The following is a 21,995-nucleotide window of genomic DNA, read 5'->3' as shown; positions in this document are numbered from 1 at the left end:
GCAGCTTGGCCAAGATTGACCCATCTTGCATTGCTGTTTGCTTCAGCGTGGTTTCCACCAGCTCTTATGAAAGGGAGGAGGAGAGAAGGAGTTTTATAAATCCACTTCAGCGTGCCGCATCTGTGAGGCGGTGGGTTTTTGGGGAGCCGTTAAGGCTGGCCCTTGGTGGGTCACACAGCCCCAGTAAAGCGAACAGGTGTTGTACAAGAGTACGGAGCAAAACTAGGAAGTAACTACCGTATTTTTCACTCTATAGGATGCACTTTTCCCCCTCCAAAAATTGAGGGGAAATGTGTGTGCGTCCTATGGAGCGAATGCAGGCTTTTTGGCTTCAACGATTGCAACGCTAAGCCTCCGAAGCGCAGAGGGAGCGCTCCCTCCGTGCTCCAAAGGCTTCGCGCTGCTTTCGCTGAAGCCTGGAGAGCGAGAGGCGTTGGTGCGCACCGACCCCTCTCGCTCTCCAGGCTTCAGGGATAGCCGCGCGCAGCCCCTCCAGCAGGGAGAGGCTGCACGTGGCTATGGCTTCTTAAGCCCCGCGCAGCCTCTCCCGGCAGGGGAGAGGTTGCATGGGGCTAAAGAGGAAGCCAAAACAGCCAGCAGGATCCATCCTGCTGGCTGCCTTGGCTTGTGACATAGCCGTGTGCAACCCCTCCGGCTCTTTGGGGCTGGGGGGGAATAAGATTTTTTTTCTTGATCCCCCCCCCTAAAAACTAGGTGTGCCCTATGGTCCGATGCGCCCTATGGAGTGAAAAATAGGGTAAGTTGTCTTGAGCCCCATCGCCAAATTCTAGAAGACAGTGGGTAGCCGTGCTCATTTCTTGTGGCAATAATGCGAATAAATCCATCACGGAATAAAGTTTCGTGGACACTGATGACACAGTAGGTCGAATATTAAAGGAACCAAAACCCTCTTTGCTGCTTTCTAGATTGGACTTGAGAGAGAGAGCCCAGAGAGGCGTCTTCCAGCATCCATGACTTGCTGGCTTGCTGGGGTACAGAAAAATGAATGGAGGAGGATGGAGGCCCTTGGATTTGACATTATGCCTGACCATCCTAGTGGTAATTAACGTAGCAAAGCTTCCATCCTCTAGGACAATGGAGGGGTTCTCCTCCTCAGCCATGTTTGCTCCCCAATTATGAAGGGGAAAGGAAGCATTCAAATTGAACTGGGTAGCAGCCTAAAACAGTTTTGGGCTGGGTGTTTTTGTGCTCTGCCTATGGTGGCCTGTCCCATTCTGCTTCCTTCCATTTCAAGTATGGGTTTCCGGCTAAGACCTGGGACATTCCTGTTTGTCCTCATTTATTATAGTGGCTGGTTGCAGTGGTAGAATTGCTAGTGCTCCATGACCTATCCTAAGCCAAATTTTGACAGCCCTTTGAATTGGTTCCTGCAGAGATTTTGTCTTCCAGTGTAGTTGCTCTTGCTTGTTGTTGTTGTTGTTTAGTCGTTTAGTTGTGTCCAACTCTTCGTGACTCCATGGACCAGAGAACGCCAGGCACTCCTGTCTTCCACTGCCTCCCGCAGTTTGGACAGGCTCATGCTGGTAGCTTCGAGAACACTGTCCAACCATCTCGTCCTCTGTCGTCCCCTTCTCCTTGTGCCCTCCATCTTTCCCAACATGAAGGTCTTTTCCAGGGAGTCTTCTCTTCTCATGAAGTGTCCAAAGTACTGGAGCCTCAGCTTCAGGATCTGTCCTTCCAGTGAGCACTCAGGGCTGATTTCCTTCAGAATGGAGAGGTTTGATCTTCTTGCAGTCCATGGGACTCTCAAGAGTCCCCTCCAGCACCATAATTCAAAAGCATCTGTTCTTCGGCGACCAGCCTTCTTTCTGGTCCAGCTCTCACTTCCATACATCACTACTGGGAAAACCATAGCTTTAACTATACGGATCTTTGCATAGCAAATACTAGACCGGAAGCTAAATTCTATTATCAAGTCAATCCTTTGGCATATCACCTTTTATTTTAAAAACAAGCTTCTGGCCCCTGCCTGTAATGCTAAGCTAAACCGTGGCTTATTTCAAATGTGATCACTCCTGGAGATGAGATCCTAGCTGCTGTGCTCCTCCTGCAATCCTTTGGCTTTGCTGCTGGAAGCTAAATTATGGCTTGGCTTCGTGTGTCGTCTAAACCAGGGCTTGTGGTTCATACCCTCCCGGCAATCCACGAGCTGTAAACCCGATAACAAAAACTGGTTAAAATGGTGCAACGGCTGCAGGACTGGAGAAGGGGCAGTTGTGAACTCTTCTCTGGCTTAGTATTATGTGTTCCCAATGGGAAGCAGCACATTTTTGTGCAAAGGATCAGGATTCAAATGTTCAGCGCCTTCTGGGATGCCTAACTGTGGTTAGCCAATTGGTTTGTGTTACGTTGAGCCAGTGTGTCTCAGCACTCTTGTTCCAGAGGAGATGGAGAAAGAGAGAGGGACTGGATTTAAAGCTCTCTATTTGACCATAAGTACCACATTGGCTGAGGGACGCGGGTGGTGCTGTGGGTTAAACCACAGAGCCTAGGACTTGCCAATCAGAAGGTCAGCGGTTCGAATCCCTAGCAGTTTGAAAGCATGTCAAAGTGCAAGTAGATAAATAGGTACCGCTCCGGCGGGAAGGTAAACGGCATTTCCGTGCGCTGCTCTGGTTCGCCAGAAGCAGCTTAGTCATGCTGGCCACGTGACCTGGAAGCTGTACGCCGGCTCCCTCGGCCAATAAAGCGAGATGAGCACTGCAACCCCAGAGTCGGCCATGACTGGACCTAATGGTCAGGGGTCCCTTTACCGTTACCACATTGGCTGACAGTTGGCCAACGATGAGGGCCAGTCCTGATGCCTAAAAGGCTGCCTGCAATTGATGGCTGAAACTTAAGCCTCAGCGAGCTGCAACCCATTCCTGTGCTGGTGGCCTTTTCTATAATCTTCAAGCAGCTGTTCGGCCGCCTTCTCATTTTCAAGCTCTTAGTGGATGAGGCTGCTGGCATGTCTCCTCTGCGGCTGCGATTTTGCTAAAAGCCTAAAATTACATGATGAAACATAGTTATTATTATTTTTTAAGCGAGCAACCCTTGAGTCCCACTTTGGGGCTCAAAGTTTTTCTGTGTGTGTGTGTTTTTAAAAATGTGTGCAATTTTTACTTCGTAGCCCAGGGCTTTTCTGTATGTGTGTTAAGAATTCTTGCTTTAATCTGATCTCCCCCACATTCCATCAGAAGGAGATAATTGTTCTGCAGTTCACATAAATCGTAGAGGTCCGTTGGTTCCAATTCATCTTCCTTCTTTGTCAACTTTTCCTGCAGGTGGTCTTAGGATAAAACATAACAGTAGAGGTCAATAGACGTTACGCTAAGTGCATGACAGCCACCAGAAACAGCCGTTGCTCATTCAGTTACTGTCTTCCTGCTATATTGTTGCGTAAAACATATGCATGATATCACAGCACTGTGGTGCAGTGTGAAGTTCCACTTCTTGACCCCTGCCGTTGGACACCAATGATGTGTAATTCGAAAATCAGAACAGGGCACGGAATGTGAATGCAAGAGGGCTAACTTGGATGGTTATGGAATGCTCCACTGGCTCCATTGCTTGGCCCAGATCAAAAAGTGCTGTTTTTTATCTTTAAATCCCTTCTTAGTTTGGTACTTGGAAGATTACCTCTCCCTGCATGTATCTTGAGACATTTGCGCCCTTCTTCAAGTGCCTCTGCCACATGAGATACGATAGGGGGCTGCGAGTGATGGAGTCTTTTTAGTGGTGGCTCCCAGTTTGTGGAATGCCATACTTCTCTTGGATGCCAGGCAAAGACCTTCTTTCCGCCCCAATGGATTATACTGCTGTTGATGAATGATATTGCTTTAGCTTTGCAGGCCGTTCAGTTTACCTGCCCCCTGCTTTTAATTGATTTGTTTTGCTCTGGTGTATTAAATGGGTGTTTTTTGTTGCCTTTTATTACGGTATGATTTTTTCATTTGTGTTGACTTACTTTGCGCTGCGCACCACCCAGAGAACTTTCTCCAATGGGGCAGCCTACAAACGGCATGCCCAAATAAACCAATGATGAGTTCCCTTTTGGCTTAACCCCTTAATTTTAATCCTCAATTAGAACCAGGCTGAAGTTCACACTTGCTCATATTTAGCCCTTACTATCTTTGACCGTCTCTGCCCCTCCACCTGTTTTCTTCTGCACTGTTGAAATTGAGGACCTCCCTGTCTTCAAACAAAAACACCTTGGAGGTCCCGGGCCACAGAGAGGTTAGGCTGGCCTCAACCAGAGCCAGGGCTTTTTCGGCTGTGGCTCCAATCTGGTGGAACGCTCTGTCAGAAGAGACTAGGGCCCTGCGGGACTTGACATTTTTCTGCAGGGCCCGCAATACAGAGCTGTTCCACCAGGCCTTTGGCAAACCTCACAGAACTCTAACCCAATGGTTGCCATTAATCTGATTTGAACTGATTTTATAATGAACTGATTTTAGAATGTTGTATCATTTTACTGTTGTTAGCTGCTCTGAGCCTGGCTTCGGCTGGGGAGGGCAGGATATTATTATTATTATTATTATTATTATTATTATTATTACTACTACTACTATTAGCTAAAACGGCTGGAGGCCCCAACCTCATGAAACTCTGTACAATGCTACGTACATTAATGAAGCTGTCTAAATGGGAGTATCTCCCACCTTCCCCCTCCCAACCCATTTTAGTGCCTGCCTTTTGTGGGTACACCTGTAGGTTGACGAAATGATCAAATAAAGTCTGTTCTGTTCCCACTGAGCAACATTCCCAGGCTACAAATGTCACTTATGCATGCACCTGAGTAGTATGAAAAGACTGGAAGAGTCGGTGAGTAGGTTGGGAGCAGCTAATCCCATGAATGGCACCTGAAGCTGACCTTTACAGACCAGCTTCCCGAGATACAATGAGAGTACGGTTGTCTCCGTCTAATTTGCACCATATGTCAACCTGCTGAGAATTCCTTTGTTTGTGGGGAGCCTGCTACGGTGATGACAACGTTGTCTTTGGCCCTTGATTTATCTGTTGCTCTTATTTCGTTGTTTGGCTTATTTGTTTCCTGTTGTGAGCGGGTGAGCGAGTAATTAAAAGCCGCTCGATAACCCTGGTGCCCTGTTAACGCGAGTGACCTTCGGTGGGGAATGGTCCTCGCGCTAGACGGAGGCATTCAGAAATGCCCACCCAGAGGAAGAGGGTGAGTTTTGTAAGGTTCTTTGTTAACCACGCTGACATTTGGAGACACTGCCTGCCTTTCTCCCGGAGCGGAGATAAGCTACGAAGCCAAGTCTTGTCTCGCTGCAGGAGGAGCCCACGGCGCAGTCTCGAGCTGTGACATTTTCCAAGTTTGTCATCACTTTCCTATTTTGAATGGAAGCCTGTCTCCGTGTTCTCATTGCTTCCCATGTTGGCCAGGTGGGCGCGATTTTTAGAGGGATGCTCTCCAGGTGGAGAAGAGGTGAGGGGATGGGGGAAGCAAGACCAGTGGCAGAGAACATGTTTAGTCTCTCTCGAAGGTCCCAGGTTTAATGGATGGTATCTCCAGCTAAACAAAAGACGGCAAATCAATTTTCCCAGGCCACTTTTGAGTTGTGATGGCTTTTGTCCTCTTAATGTTAGAACAAAGCTGGGGAGGGGAGATTATTGGGTTGCTTTTGTTTTTATTGTGCATTTTGTGTTTTTATATTGTGATTTTATGTTTTAAGCAGCCTGAGACCTGCAGATGTAGAGCGGTATAGGTCAAAGGTAAAGGACCCCTGGACGGTTAGGTCCGGTCAAAGGCGACTATGGGGTTGCAGCGCTCATCTCGCTTTCAGGCCGAGTGAGCCAGCGTTTGTCCACAGACAGCTTTCCGGGTCATGTAGCCAGCATGACTAAACTGCTTCTGGCGCAACGGGACACCGTGACGGAAACCAGAGCGCACGGAAACACCAATTACCTTCCCGCCACAGTGGTATCTATTTATCTACTCACACTGGTGTGCTTTCAAACTGCTAGGTTGGCAGGAGCTGGGGCAGAGCAACAGGAGCTCACCCCATTGCCGACCTTCTGATTGGCAAGCCCAAGAGGCTCAGTGGTTTAGACCACAGCGCCCACCCGCATTGTAAGGGCAGTATACAAATATACTGAACAACAACAACTTGGGAGCATCCCGTGGAATTGATTGGCAGTGGGTTCAGGGCAGACAAAAGAGACTTTGTAGTGTTGAATTAACGGATGGAGTTCGTCGCCACGAAATGTGGCGGTTGCTGCTCAGTTAGATTAGAAATATTTCTAGAGGTTAATATCTATGTTTTTAGGTGTTGTACCTAAAACAGAACCTCCCCTGTTCAGAGGCACAGGGACAGAGGAAGTTGCCTTACACAGAGTCCGAACCTTAGGTCCATCAAGCTCAGTGTTGTCCACATAGACTGGTGGCAGAGCTCCAGACTGGAGCGCCTCTCAGCCCTACCTGGAGACACCAGGGAAGAAGAAGAAGACTGTGGATTTGATGCCCCGCTTTATCACTACCCGAAGGAGTCTCAAAGCGGCTAACATTCTCCTTTCCCTTCCTCCCCCACAACAAACACTCTGTGAGGTGAGTGGGGCTGAGAGACTTCAGAGAAGTGTGACTAGCCCAAGGTCACCCAGCAGCTACATGTGGAGGAGCGGGGAAGCGAAACCAGTTCCCCAGATTACGAGTCCACTGCTCTTAACCATCACACCACACTGAGCTACGGCAGTATACCTCTCAGTACTGTAAGCTGTGGGGAGGTTTGTTGCCTTCCTGCCCAGTTTGCAGGTGTCCCAAAGGCACATAGCTGCCATTGCTGGAAACAGGACACAGCCTTGGTGATAGAGCAAGGTGCTTTGTGGAAACCTGGGGTTAGTGTTATGGACCGGCTGGATGCAGAGGAGTGGTGGTAGGCAGCAGCTGGGGAACCCCCAGGGGAAGAAGGCTCAGAGCCAGGGGACTGGTGCTGGGACGACAACGAGTGGTCAGAGGGAGAAGACTGGGAAACGGAGGTGTTGGAAGCTGAAGAGGCAGCAAGGGTTTAGTGAGCAGGAAGAGGCTGGAGCAGAGAGCAGTCCAGAATCAGAGGAAGGAGGCCAGGAGACAGAGATGGGCGGACTGCTGAAGAAGCCAAGGGAGCCTGCCCCTTTTCCTGTGACTTGCTTCTCTCATATGTGGACCAGTCTTCCTTGTGATCTACTAGAATTTTCACTTGCTGACACATCATCCCTGTGTGCTGCAATAGCAGTCGCTTACTCCACCAATGGGGACGCAGGTGGCACTGTGGGTTAAACCACAGAGCCTAGGGCTTGCCGATCAGAAGGTCGGCGGTTCGAATCCCCGCGATGGGGTAAGCTCCTCTTGCTCAGTCCCAGCTCCTGCCAACCTAGCAGTTCGAAAGCACGTCAAAGTGCAAGTAGATAAATAGATACCACCCAGGCGGGAAGGTAAACGGCATTTATGTGCACTGCTCTGGTTTGCCACATGACCTGGAAGCTGTACGCCGGCTCCCTCGGCCAGTAAAACGAGATGAGCGCCGCAACCCCAGAGTTATCATGACTGGACTTAATGGTCAGGGGTCCCTTTACCTTACTCCACCAATAATTTAACACTAAACAACCACAGTTTTGTAATGTCTGCACTGACGACTCTGTTTATTCCCTATTGAGTTGGCAATGTGGACAGCTCAGGAGTAGAGTCCTTTAGTGGTGAAGCTATTGCTGGAGTGAACGACTGTTTTCTGAGAGTACAGGTGTGCACACATCCCCTCTCTGATGCTAAGAGCGTAGTCTTATGATGGGCAAGGAGCAAGTTTTTGAGTATAACCTTTTGGTTCAGCAATGAAATGTGCGTGACTATGTATGCAGATCCATTCACAATAATTCTTGTTATTGGCCAGTTGTCTGATAATGGCAAATCTCAAATAAGTGAAGCCTTTGGGTGATTCACCTGACCGTGCGGCCTCCTGTTTCAAGGGGGCTAGCATACAGCAGCAAGGGATTACGTCCATCTGGCTTGCCTGAAAACAGAAATTCCCTAAACCTGCTTGTGCGAAATCTGCCCCAACTTGCTCGTAGCCTTTCCGTAGCCTCTCTCGTCTCGGCAAGCTGGGATTCCCCTTTGCTGGCATCACTCATCATTCGAATCCCGCCTCACTGTTTTTTTGGCTACACAAGAGATCGTGTTCCCCCAGTATGCTGAATTAACCGGCTCTACCCTGACACTAATTTGACAAGGATCACTTTTAATTTATCACCACCTTGCTGGTTCATGTGTAAAATTAGTCTTTCACCTCCAGTGATATTTTTCTTTCCTCCCCCATTTATACACTGTGTGTATATTTGCTTTTCTGGTTGTCTCTCTCGAATGCCTGAGAGCTGACTAATAAATTTTTTCCTTATCCAACTCTCCATCAAGGCAATAGCAAAGGAGAATCGTTTTTGTTTTTCTTTTGTAAAAAACAACAACAACTCACAAATGTCAACAGTATTATCACATTTGCTGCTGTGACTCAGCCCATTTCAGAGCCTTTCCAAACCAGGGAACAAGTTTGCCTTAGTTCTGCTCCTGGGAGCTGCAGCGCCGTGAGGTACGATTCCGGGTACCACTCAAGATCAAGTGGATAGCAATCCCAGAGATCGGCAGGAAATAATCAACTGCTGCTGTTTCGTGTTTGCCTCAGTGTATTTCTCATGATTCAGTAGTAGAGCATATGCCTTAATCTCAGATTCAATCCCCAGTTAAAGGAGCTTGCAAAGCAGGGCTGCAAAAGATCATCGAATCGTACAGTTGGAAGGGACCCAAAGGTTCATTTGGTTCAGGCAAAGGCAAACTTGGCCTTCCAGATGTTTTGGGACTACAATTCCCATCATCCCTGACCACTGGTCCTGTTAGCTAGGGATCATGGGAGTTGTAGTCCCAAAATATCTGGAGGGCCGAGTTTGCCTATACCTGATCTAGCACATCCCCCTGCAATGCAGGAATATCAACAAAAGCATTCATGACAGATGGCCATCCAACCTCTGCTTTAAAACCTCTGTGGAAGGAGAGTCTGAGGGAGACTAAGACACTGTCAAACAGCTCATATGCCTTTAATCGGTAGCCAGCATAGTTGTTGCTGGCACCCGTCTGTCTCAAGAAACCATGGAGTGTAAAATGTACAAAACCGGGTCAAACATATGTTGGAAATGTAAAGAGAAAGAAGGGACTTTTTATCATATGTGGTGGGAATGTAGAGAAGTTAAAAAAAAATTGGGAAATGATATATAATGAATTGAAAAAAAATGTTTAAAATGGCATTTGTAAAAAAAAAACCCAGAAGCATTGTAGGACAAGACTTGCCAAGAAAAACAAAGAACTTTTTTATGTATGCTACAACAGTGGCAAGAGTCTTGATATCACAAGGATGGAAGAATGAGGAAATCCCAATGAAAGAACAGTGGCAATAAAAATTGATGAGCTACACAATGTTGGCTAAATTTGACATACAAATTGCGGGACAAGGACAACTGTAACTTTAAGGAAGAATGGGAGCTTTTTACAATTTATCTAAAAAGACAACAAAATGAATTGGACTCTTTGGCAGGTTTTGAATAAACATGCACAAATTTATTAGTTGATAACATGGTAGATAGATAATGTAAGGATATGTATAATTTTATAACATGCAGAGAATAATACGTGCTGAGAAATCAGAGACAGGAGCTGAGGGAAGTCTCGGGGGGGGTTGAAGGGGGGAAAATAACGAATGTGATATGTTTTGATAATTTGTTATGTTGAAATAGTTAATAAAAACTTTTTTTAAAAAAAAGAAACCACGGGGTGTGCTTCTGGGGGTGAAGTTAAACTCTTGCATTATCAGCACTGAAATGACCTCTTCAGGGCGCAAGCCTGGTCAGGGTGTCTGGAGGTCCTGGGCTGCCCAGACAACCAGACCTCCCTCTCAGCCTCACTGATGTGGTCCAAAGGAAAGCAGAGCAATACGCTTGGCACCAGCTTGGATGCAGGAGTTGCTGGAAGGAGGCGTACAAGGTGCCATCCAGCCATTTTATGGGCTCTACTCCAGATTTGTGTAGGTTTTACTCCTGATCCTCGTCTTCTCCCAAAGATGTCCTGCAAGGCAGTGGAGGTTTAGGATCAGAGTTGTCCTTCTCTTAGATGAGCTACATTCTCAGCTGGATGAGCCTCATCTTTCCCAGGTATCTTGTATAGTTCTGTAAACGCTGTAAAGATTTGATATGGGCACCAGTTACTGACTCAGCTGCTGTATTTTCTGTCAATCACCCTTTTCGAATGGTCCCTTGTAGAACGTGTCATTTTCTTTTGGTTACCTCCAACCAGGAAAGAACCTTTGTTTTGACTTCATGATGAGCTGCCCCTTTTTTCTTTCTTTCCAGGCTGCAAGCACGTCAAAGGCATCCTGTTGTTTGGTCCCCCTGGCTGTGGCAAGACCCTTATGGCCCGGCAGATTGGCAAGATGCTGAATGCCAGAGAGCCCAAAATAGTGAACGGGCCGGAAATCCTCAACAAATACGTCGGGGAGTCGGAGGCCAACATTCGCAAGCTCTTCGCAGATGCAGAAGAAGAACAGAGGAGGGTAAGCTGCCTTTAAAAAAAATATAAAAATGGAAGAATAAGATGCAGGTGGGTGAAGATTCTATCTCAGGGGCCTCATTAGGAGGCAGAGGTGGTCCAGCGTATGGTCTGAAGGCATCTGAGGTCACCTTCTAGTTGAAGGCAAGCAGGTCTTGATCTGGTCAGTGCTTGGCTGGGTGATGGAAGAGGAGAGGAGGAGGAGTAGTTTGGATTTAATATCCCGCTTTATCACTACCCGAAGGAGTCTCAAAGCGGTTAACATTCTCCTTTCCCTTCCTCCCCCACAACAAACACTCTGTGAGGTGAGTGAGGCTGAGAGACTTCAGAGAGAAGTGTGACTAGCCCAAGGTCACCCAGCAGCTACATGTGGAGGAGCGGGGACACGAACCCGGTTCACCAGATTACGAGTCCACCGCTCTTAACCACTACACCTCACTGGCTCCCTGGAACACACCTGGGAATCAGAAACACATACCCCGTTTGGGTTTGATGACCGAAGAAAGGCAGGGTATAAATATCAGGCTTCAGGGAATTCGATCCCTTCCCTGGTGGCAGCCAAAAAGCAGATAAAGAAGAAAAGTTATTATCATGTAATTTATTCTGTATTCACAGATAGAGAAGAAGGAATGCAGTCTCTATTAAATAATGGCGTTTCTCCAAGTAAAGTCCCTCCCCCACCCCCAGTCTCTCCTATTCTACGTCATCCATGCACCGGCTGATCTGAGCTTTCTGCCTCTGAGTTTTCTGTTCTACTACTCTCAATGCCCGCCTAGTCATGGGAGAGGGGGGCTCAGGAATGCTTTCCAAAGACACTGTCAACTGTCTTTCCCCCAGTGCTTCTTCCTTTCGCTGTTCCTCTCCAAAATATTTCTCAGCTTCTCCCCACTGCAGCCTCTGAACTGCGTCCTTCTGCAAACCACTGTTCTAAATCTATACTGTCCTCCTGTTCTTAGAAAGGTTCAGGCGAAGGGGGAGTGGCCACCATTTCTCCTCAGTGCAGCCCCTGACATAATGTAAAAGTAAATAAACTTTATAATGCTGTGGTGTCCAGTATGTGTTGTGCTTAGCTTGCACAAGCTCTTGCATTCCTGGATATGGGCCTATTGCATAGCAGTTAGTTCCCCCCAGCCCCAAAGCTCATCCCGTAAAGGGGGGAGGTTCAAACAGTATCTACATGGTGCTTAGAGAATAACTTGCACCTAAATATAGTAAGACAAAGGAGATGGTGTTGGACTTCCGGAGGAAGAGAGGGGAACCTGCCCTGTTGTATATCGGGGGGGGGGCTGTGTGGAGAGAGTCTCCTCCTTTAAATTCCTGGGAGTTTACCTTAGTGACGACCTCACTTGGAAAATCAACACAACTCAGGTGGTCAGAAAGGCCCAACAGAGACTCCATTTCCTCAGGGTCTTGCGAAAGAATAATGTTAAACAACAATTGATGACCTCCTTCTACTGGTCCACAATAGAAAGTGTCCTTTCATATTGTATCACAGTGTGGTATGTTGGCCTGACAGCCATGGACAGAAAGTCTCTACAGAGGGTGGTGAATACAGCACATGATATCATGGGTTCCCTTGGGTTCGCTAGATGATATCGCAAGGGATCGTTGCCTTTGGAGAACGAGAAAAATTCTCAGGGATGACTCACACCCCGGCCTTCACCTTTTTAATCTTCTACCCTCGGGCAGGAGATATAGAAGTATAATCAGCCGTACCAACAGGCTAAAAAATAGCTTCTATCCGTGGGCTGTTAGGCCGTTGAACGAAAAATAACATAGCAAAATTGACTTGCGAGGTGGTGTGTTATTTGATAAGAGACTGAATGTTTGGGGGGGGGAGGCTCATTTAATTTCATTGTACAATGACAATAAAGGTACAGTGGTACCTCGGATTAAGTACTTAATTCGTTCCAGAGGTCCGTTCTTAACCTGAAACTGTTCTTAACCTGAAGCACCACTTTAGCTAATGGGGCCTCCTGCTGCTGTTGCGCCACCGGAGCATGATTTCTGTTCTCATCCTGAAGCAAAGTTCTTAACCCGAGGTACTATTTCTGGGTTAGTGGAGTCTGTAAACTGAAGCGTATGTAACCTGAAGCGTATGTAACCTGAGGTACCACTGTATTATTAGATAGGAAAAAGGAGGAGCAGCCCTTTTGGGGTCCATGATCTCTGGCATGTTTCTGTTTTTCTTCCTCACTAGCTTGGTGCAAACAGCGGCGTCCACATCATCATCTTCGATGAAATCGATGCCATATGCAAGCAACGTGGGAGCATGGCAGGCAGCACCGGTGTCCACGACACGGTTGTGAACCAGCTGCTGTCAAAAATCGATGGGGTTGAGCAGCTAAACAACATCTTGGTCATTGGTATGAAAGCTATTTGTTCTGTTTTGGGGTGGGGGACTCTGCTGTAGTTTCATGTCAGGCGTAGACTCTGCAGGGTTTGTGTTGGGCGCCATTTGTTGTTCGAATGTCTTAATCTTCAGATTTTAGGATATCTGAAATACACAAGAAGGTGGCCTCGGGCAAGCAGTTAAATTGGATTTTAGCCAAGCTTTGCTTTGGGTGGGTAGAGATTGGCTGATATTTACATTCAGTTTTAAGAATGATTTCATTCCTAAATGGATTATTCCATTCCCTAGGTTTTACAGTTCTTGCGGTAGATGAGGAAAATGCTGGCCAGTTTTTAAAACTTTTGAATTATATAAATAACAGAAAAATCAATGTAAAGCCATATATGGTTTTATTGTACATTGTAATTGTGAATGTTTTAATCTTCTGGTGCAGTTGGTTTGTTGTGTGTTTTAATTATGGATGGATTTGATAGTTGATTTGATAGTTGTAAAGTGCATAGAAGCCATTAAAAGTGATAAAACCGGTCCAAAAGACACAGTGAGATTAAAACAGCTTTCAGCTAAAACCTTGATCTACCTTCTGTAATAAATGTTTTCGGAAGCCATCAAAAAAACATCAAGAGGTTTCCTGGTGGCTTCTCTGGAAGGGGAGATCCACAAAACAGGATGCTGTCTCTGAAAAGGCCTGCTCCTTTCAAAACACAGTCATACTTTGGTCCGCGAACGCCTTGCGAGTCAAACGTTTTGGCTCCCGAATGCCGCAAACCCCGGAAGTGAGTGTTCCAGTTTGCAAATGTTCTTTGGAACACAAACATCCGTTGTGGGTTCTGATTGGCTGCAGGAGCTTACTGCAACCAATCGGACACCGCGCCTTGGTTTCCAAACGTTTTGGAAGTTGAACGGACTTCCGGAATGGATTCCGTTCGACTTCTGAGGTAAACTGTTCAGTATCAAAATGTGCTGCGTTTAAATGCCCGAGTTGTGATTTTTCTTTTTTATATATATATAATTTTTATTCATTTTACAAACATTTTTATACAATCAGCTCATATTTAATCACAGATTCATCAATTTTTGACTTCCCTCAGTTTCTCTGCCAATCTTTCGTTAAAATTTCTATTGTTAACACATTTCTGAAGATTATTGGGATTCTTCAGTGGCAGAACTATTACTGAAACATGAGCCCACCCCCATCCAAAAAATGTTCCGGATAACAATGTACTCTGTACCTGAAACTAAGCTCATGGTATTGAACAAGGTAGCTGCAACCCCAGGGCTCATAATATTCGAGTTCCTCAATGCTGAATATCTTGCCCACTCCTGGCTCGTGTTTGCTCTTGAAAGCGTCTCTTCGCATAATATTCTCATAACTTTCCTGCATTTCTGCTCTGCCTTGCCCCTCTGCTGAACTGAGGGGAAGGATTTGTACAAATACTAGATGGTTCAGTTTGAAGATTGCTTGAATAATGCCTGTTTTGCAAGAAAAGAATGCTTATTCTTATTTATATAGCACCAATTTCACATTATTATAACGTTAGTATTTATTATTATTATTATCTTTATAGCACCATAATTGTACCTGGCACCTTGGTTTGTATTTCTGTTTTATGAGACGCCTCATAAAATAAAATCTCTTGGCATAGGATAAAAATTAAAACGCTGAAATAAAAACCCTTTTGCAAGAAACAGGAGAGCAACATAAACAAGACAGAGCTGTGCTCTGATTGTAAATTCAGCAGAGCAGGAAGCAAACCAAGTAGAGGGTGGGGAAGAGGGAAGGATACATTTGAATACTACCTAAACTTCCCAGTAAGATGGTGTTTGACGCATCATTATTGCTTAATATTTATACCTTGTTCCTTCCTGTGGGCTAAAAATAGGTTGCAGCAGTACTTCCAAACACACAAGGACCTCACTGTCTAATAGCAAGAGAAGCAGAAGAGCTTAGAAATAAATGAATAAAATATAGACAGGCTTGCCCCTGAGTCTGTGTTTAACAAAGGGATATAGCTGCTGAGTCTACCTGTATATTGCATATTTCCCCAAAGCATATCTGTCCTGCTCACAATTTACATTTTTAAGTGTATACGGCCCATGGCCACTTTTTCCAAGGTACTTTCTCGCAATTTTTTTTGTGGCCACAGCAGCAAATAATGCAGCTTGACAAAATATATGGTCTAACTCATCTAAAAGTTCATATGCTGTATATCAGGCTTCCTCAAACTCGGCCCTCCAGATTTTTTGGCCTACAACTCCCATGATCCCCAGCTAGCAGGACCAGTGGTCAGGGATGATGGGAATTGTAGTCCCAAAACATCTGGAGGGCCGGGTTTGAGGAAGCCTGCTGTATATAATGCATTGATCTCCCCGTGCATTGAGACACATGGTGGGAAAGACACTTTGCTCTAGGAGAGTCATAGAATGGACAAAATGATAAATAATGGGCTAAGTCTTAGAGGTACTGAAAACTCAAGCAGCTACAGTTTCCCTTGCCTTGTCTGTTCAAAGAAGTAAAGAGAAGCCTTTACTTCTTAAGCCTAAAAGGCTATCCAAGGAGTGATCTGCATGTTACTGTGTGTATGTGTGGTTATTTGTGTAAGAGCATCTTTTGGAATCTTAGGTACAGTCAAATCTCGGTTTTTGGACATCTCAGCTGCTGAATGTTTCGGAAACCCGAAGTGAATGCTTTCATTTTCGAACGTGCCTCGGAAGTCAAATGGGCTTCTGCGGCGCGTTTCTCAATTTCCCCCATTGAACTTGCTAACGTCCCTTTGATCCCCGGTTTTTGAATGTTTCGGAATTCAAATGGACTTCCAGAACGGATTACGTTAGAAAACTGAGGTTCCACTGTACAGCCGTACCTTGGAAGACGAACGGAATCCGTGCCGGAAGTCTGTTCGACTTCTGAAATGTTAAAAAACCAAAGTGTGGCTTCCGATTGGCTGCAGGAAGCTCCTGCAACCCATCGGAAGTCATGGAAGGCCCATCGGACATTCGGCTTCCAAAAGAACGTTCGTAAACCGGAACACTCACTTCCGGTTTTCAATCATTCGGGAGCCGGAACGTTTGATCCCAAGGCATTTGGAAGCTGTGGTACGACTGTATTGTTGGATGTGCTGCAATTTAGCCCTGTGAGCTTGCTGGCTCACACCATTCTGGTCAATAGATGTTGTTGTTGTTTGTTGTTTAGTCGTGTCCGACTCTTCGTGACCCCCTGGACCAGAGCACGCCAGGCACTCCTGTCTTCCACTGCCTCCCGCAGTTTGGTCAAACTCATGCTGGTAGCTTTGAGAACACTGTCCAACCATCTCGTCCTCTGTCATCCCCTTCGCCTTGTGCCCTCCATCTTTCCCAACACCATGGTCTTTTCCAGGGAGTCTTGTCTTCTCATGAGGTGGCCAAAATATTGGAGCCTCAGCTTCATGATCTGTCCTTCCAGTGAGCACTCAGGGCTGATTTCCTTCAGAATGGAGAGGTTTGCAGTCCATGGGACTCTCAAGAGTCTCTTCCAGCACCATAATTCAAAAGCATCCATTCTTCAGCGATCAGCCTTCTTTATGGTCAATATCAATAGATAGACACCCCCAAACACACACACACACACACACACACACACACAATGTGTGAGCAAAGCAACCTCAGCTGTAATGTTTGAAATGGCTCCTGCCTCATCCTCTCGAAGGGGTGAGTTCTAAATGGGGATAAGGAACCATTGCACATCCCCATTTGTCCATTTGAGAACTCTGCAAAGAGGGACCAAAGGGTGACAGTGGTCCCTGGGCTCAAGCTATTGAAGGTGCTCTTGATGCTTTTGCTAATGGCTTCTGTCTGATACATAGGAATGACCAACAGGCCGGACCTGATAGATGAGGCTCTCCTGCGACCTGGAAGACTGGAGGTGAAAATGGAGATTGGTAAGTAAGTCGAGGGAATGCTCATGGCCACAGGCTGATGGTGTGAACCAGAAAAAGAACCGAAAGCTTGTTCGATTTGAGCAGACTTGCAAAATGAGTACATAGGAGTTATCATTCTCGCCATGTTTTTGCTGGCCCTTCCCCTCTGCTTTCTGAATGCCAGAGGAGGAGTCTGTAAGCTTTTGTGGTTTTAAATCCTGGCTTGTTCTTGCTAACCATAGTTTAAACAAGCCACAGTTTCTCCAAGTCTGGGTGTCATGGATTTAACTGAGGTTAGTTCATTTATTTATGTCATCTCTATGAATAAATGAATAAATAAATAAAAGGAAGAAGAAGAAAAAGTAGGTTTTAAAAAAGACTTCCAAACATTCTCATTGTACGTTATCTGTTAAATACACTTTTACCGCAATTACTTATTTCTTCTATTTTTTATCATATTTCTATGTCAATTGTCAATTACCTTTATATACTCCAAGGCTCAGTCTAGGTCTGACAGGAGATTACCCTTTCTACCATGGTTCTTCAAATATTCTTTAAATATTCTCCATTCCTTGTGGACTTTTTGTTTTGTTTGGCCTCTAACTCTTCCTGTCACCTTTGCTAGCTACAAGTATTCTCCCATTAATGTTTGCCAGTCTGCTATATTAGGTGTTTTAGTGTTTTCCTATTTCTTGCCGCTAAAGTTCTGGCCACTGTTATCCCATACACGAACAGTGGTCTTTTCGATTTTCCTATTTCAGTTGGCAATACTGTATACTTAAAAGAAATATTTCTGGTCTTTTTTTTTAAATGTTATTTTAAATAATTTTTTTAATTCTTCTTATACATTATTCAAAAATTCTCGAATTTCCACACAGTTCCACCACATGTGTAAATAAGACCCATTTTCCTTATTGCATCCTTAATTCATTTAGTGGGGTCACCCACAGAAGCGTCTCAGAAGGTGACCTTACAGTCTAGGTAGTAAAAAATTAGTGGTTCACAAATTATAAGGAGAGTGAGCACACAAGCTTGAGAATTGCCAAGGCTCACGCGCATATGTCTGAAATCCACCAATTTGACGTCCCATCAGTGCCCTCTGAATGACCCTTTTCATTCTAGATGAAGCTGGAGTACCACGTGACTTCCTTTCATATCTCCCGGGTAGCCCGTCAGAGCCCTGGGTTTTGGAGAAGGATGGCTTATTTCGTTGCAGCACCTAGTATTGCGGTCGTGGAACAGAGCGTTGTTTTCCAATGCAAATAATTCACAGTGTTGATGATTTCGTTTAGGTTTGCCGGATGAAAAGGGCCGGATGCAGATTCTTAACATCCACACCTCAAGGATGCGGACCCACCAGCTGTTGGCCCCAGATGTTGACATTTCGGAGCTGGCTGTGGAAACCAAGAACTTCAGTGGTGCTGAGCTTGAGGGTCTGGTCCGTGCAGCGCAGTCCACTGCTATGAACAGACACATTAAGGTTTGCTTCTTCCTTTCAGATGGCATTGGCTATAAATCCAAGATGGATGTTCTGTTGCCTTCCTCTTCCTCCTTCTCCTCCTCCTCCTCCACCATCTTTCAATAATGCTTCTGAACATCTCCCCTGCCTCGGTTAAAGAAAGAGGTGGACCTTCTCAGATCTCAACCCAGAGCTTCCCTTTCTACTCCCAGCCTCCAACCCTGGGAGATCTTCCCTTCCCAGCCTCTCACACAAGGTCCTTCACCAGCCAGCCGTTACCTTCAACTGTGCAGTCTCCTCATTAACCCAGAGTAGGGGACAACAAGTAGGGATGCAGGTGGCGCTGTGGTCTAAACCACTGGTTTTGGGCTTGGCGATCAGAAGGTCAGCGGTTCGAATCCCCGCGATGGGATGAGCTCCTGTTGCTATGTCCCAGCTCCTGCCAACCTAGCAGTTCGAAAGCATGCCCCAAAGTGCAAGTAGATCAATAGGTACAGCTACGGCGGGAAGGTAAATGGCATTTCTGTGTGCTGCTCTGGTTTTCATGTTCTGTTGCACCAGAAGCGGCTTAGTCATATGACCCGGAAAAACTGTCTGCGGACAAACGTCAGCTCCTTTGGCCAGTAAAGCGAGATGAGTGCCGCAACCCCAGAGTCATCTGCAACTGGACTTAACTGTCCGGGGTCCTTTACCTTTTACCTTTTTAGGGGACAACAAAAGCAAAACAAAGCAAGAGCAAAGCAAAACAAGGAAAAGTAACAGAAAGATTAAAGTAAAAAAGAATGAGAAAGTAATAAAGGGGAAGGATTCGGAGGTGGGGAGTTGGTTTGCACCTCTCCAGTCACTGAATACAGTCATACCTTGGTTGACGAACGGCTTAGTTGCCAAACGTTTCGGTTTTTGAACGATTTTTGGAAGCTGAACGTCGGGTGCGCCTTGGTTTTCGAATGGTTCCAGGGAGTCGAACGGCCTCCCAGAACGCATTCTGCTCATCAACCAAAGTATGACTGTACTGGGAACCCTTCCCATCCCACTGTTGGTGTCTGAACTTTCAAAGGACATTGCCACACACGTTTTTTCTGCAGCTCTGAGGAACTAAGACTACGTGAGACACAACTTAAGCTTTCAACTGAAGACTCTTTGCTTCTTGCATGTACTGAACCTATAGATCTGCACAGAGGCGTTTTTCTGTGCACAGTTGTGCAGAAAAGTTAAGCACATGTGCTGTGTGCCTAAATTGCTGTTCAGCTCCCGGAGCTGAGATTTCAAGATGGGATGTAGTTGGTGTTTGTCTCTTTCCCCTGTCCCTTTTTTTTTTTAAAGTTGTAAAGGTCACTGTGCCTTTAATAGGAAGTGAGTGATGCAGGCTGCGAAATGTCAGAGTGAGAAGGTTAGAGATTAGCTGGAACATGCAAAATAAGGGTTTGCTATTGAAGAGTGTTGAAATGCTCTTTTTTTTTTTTTTTTAGCTTGCCACAGGTGTAGGGCCAGGAATGCACCCTGGAACAGGCAGGCGTTGGTGTAAAAGTTTTAATGTTGTGCAGTGATTTCAGGAGGGGGAAGAGTGCTGTGGCTTGAAAAGGCACCCTAAAGATTTGGTGGTGATGGGGTCCAGACCCTTGGCTCCACTAACATCTCAAAACCGCCCCCCCCCAAAAAGCCCTTCAAATTTGCATTACCAAGCTACCATATTTTTTGCTCTATAAGACTCACTTTTTCCCTCCTAAAAAGTAAGGGGAAATGTGTGTGCGTCTTATGGAGCAAATGCAGGCTGCACAGCTATCCCAGAAGCCAGAACAGCAAAAGGGATCGCTGCTTTCGTTGTGCAGCGATCCCTCTTGCTGTTCTGGCTTCTGGGATTCAGAATATTTTTTTCCTTGTTTTCCTCCTCCAAAAACTAGGTGTGTCTTATGGCCTGGTGCGCCTTATAGAGCGAAAAATACAGTAGTTACCCTCTGCAGGTTTGCCGACCTGCTCACATCCTCAACAGGAACCACGTGAAGACTGTATACCAGCGGTTCTCAACCTGTGGGTCCCCAGATGTTGTTGGACTACAACTCCCATCATCCCTGAGCTCTGGCCTTGCTAGCTAGGGGTGATGGGAGTTGTAGTTCAACAACATCTGGGGACCCAATGTTTGAGAAAGGCTGCTGACAAATGCCCCTGTTGTGTAAGAGCATCACAGAAAAGAAGGCCAGGAATGGGGAACATGTGCACCTTCAGATGCTGTTGGGCAGAACCGGTTTCAGCCCCAGCCAGCATAGCAAAGGACCAGGGGATTATGGGAGTTGCAGTCCAGCAATACCTGGAAGACCATCGAGCTCAGGCTGATAATTCAAAGCAGCCATCTTGACTGGTTCTCACAATTAGAGGGGATCAGCAAAATATGATTGGGTAGGATGCAAAGAGAGATGGGAAGAAAAGGGGAAAGACCCGTGCAATTCTTCTCCCAAGCTTCTTTTTATCCTCAGAAAGGTCTAAACACATTTCCCCCTTCTGTTTCGACGGAGGCTGAGGCTCTTTAGATTTTTGCAGGGCTTCCAAGGAGCCTCGTCTCATGACCTCAGCAGCTTTCTCTGTGAATACATGCCTCCAGCTGGCTTTCTCTCTCTTTTGGGAAATATTTTTTATTCAGTTTTACAAATACAAATTTGTAACAAATACCATTATAGCTCCATATAAAGAGATTCCCCCAAATCTCCAGACTTCCCCCCCTCATCCCCTCCATGGGTCCTAATGTCAGCATTTACACCTGCGCATCAATCCATTATCCACATATTTTATCCATCCGAGTTATCCATAGTCTTTGTTACCTTACCAGTGAGTTTAAAATCCTGCTAACGTTTCCATCTGCTTACAATGATCTCCTAAGTAAATTATAAATTTTTCCCATTCTTTTTTGAAGTTCTTGTCCTCTTGGGTCCTGAGCTTTCCAGTTAATTTTGCCATTTCAGCATAGTCCATCAACTTGGTTTGCCATTCTTACCTGGTCGGGATTGTGTCTTCTTTCCATTTCTGGGCTAGTAACATCCGTGCGGCTGTTGTCGCATACATCAATAGTCTCTGATTCCTGCTGGCTGTCTCACTAACATGCCATCTCCTCTTGCGATCAGGCCACCACCAAAGTGGAAGTCGACATGGAGAAGGCAGAGTGCCTGCAGGTGACAAGGGTAGACTTCTTAACTTCTCTGGAGAATGACATCAAGCCGGTGAGTGAACCGCTTTTAATCCCGCAGACTTTCGTGTTGCTCCCCTCTGTGGAAGACCAAAGGCAGCCTGGAATGAACCATCCTGATTTTGCATCATCTCCTTTTCTTCAACCTGCAGGCATTTGGGACCAATCAGGAGGATTATGCAAGCTACATCATGAATGGGATCATGAAATGGGGTGACCCTGTCACTCGGGTGCTGGATGATGGAGAGCTTCTTGTTCAGCAGGCCAAAAACAGTGACCGTACCCCTTTGGTCAGCGTCCTTTTGGAAGGTAGGTTTCCCTCTCCACATTGTCTTCTCAGCCTAGGGAACCTGTGGGTTAAACCACAGAGCCTAGGGCTTGCTGATTAGAAGGTCGGCGGTTCGAATCCCCGTGACGGGGTGAGCTCCCGTTGTTTGGTCCCTGCTCCTGCCCACCTAGCAGTTCAAAAGCACATCAAAGTGCAAGTAGATAAATAGGTACCACTCTGGTGGAAAGGTAAACGGCGTTTCCATGTG

General features: G+C 46.1%; 1 protein-coding gene across 7 annotated transcripts in view; it reads left to right on the top strand.

The window, feature by feature from the left end:
• Positions 1–21,995, top strand: part of NSF (N-ethylmaleimide sensitive factor, vesicle fusing ATPase) — a 100,027-nt gene that overhangs the window by 52,258 nt on the left and 25,774 nt on the right. For all 7 annotated transcript variants that reach the window (XR_014150692.1, XM_081837801.1, XM_081837802.1 and 4 more), the window contains exons 9-14: positions 10,384–10,583; positions 12,780–12,945; positions 16,772–16,846; positions 18,118–18,305; positions 21,398–21,493; positions 21,612–21,768. Coding sequence is in view for 6 of the 7 variants with exons in the window: in XM_081837801.1 (XP_081693927.1) it covers positions 10,384–10,583; positions 12,780–12,945; positions 16,772–16,846; positions 18,118–18,305; positions 21,398–21,493; positions 21,612–21,768 (882 nt within the window). In the remaining variant the exon portion in view is untranslated. The remainder of the gene's footprint in view (positions 1–10,383; positions 10,584–12,779; positions 12,946–16,771; positions 16,847–18,117; positions 18,306–21,397; positions 21,494–21,611; positions 21,769–21,995) is intronic.

Source organism: Podarcis erhardii (genome assembly GCF_964252035.2).
Source record: "Podarcis erhardii genome assembly, chromosome: 13".
NCBI lineage: Eukaryota > Metazoa > Chordata > Lepidosauria > Squamata > Lacertidae > Podarcis > Podarcis erhardii.
This window is presented reverse-complemented; position numbering and strand designations above follow the sequence as displayed.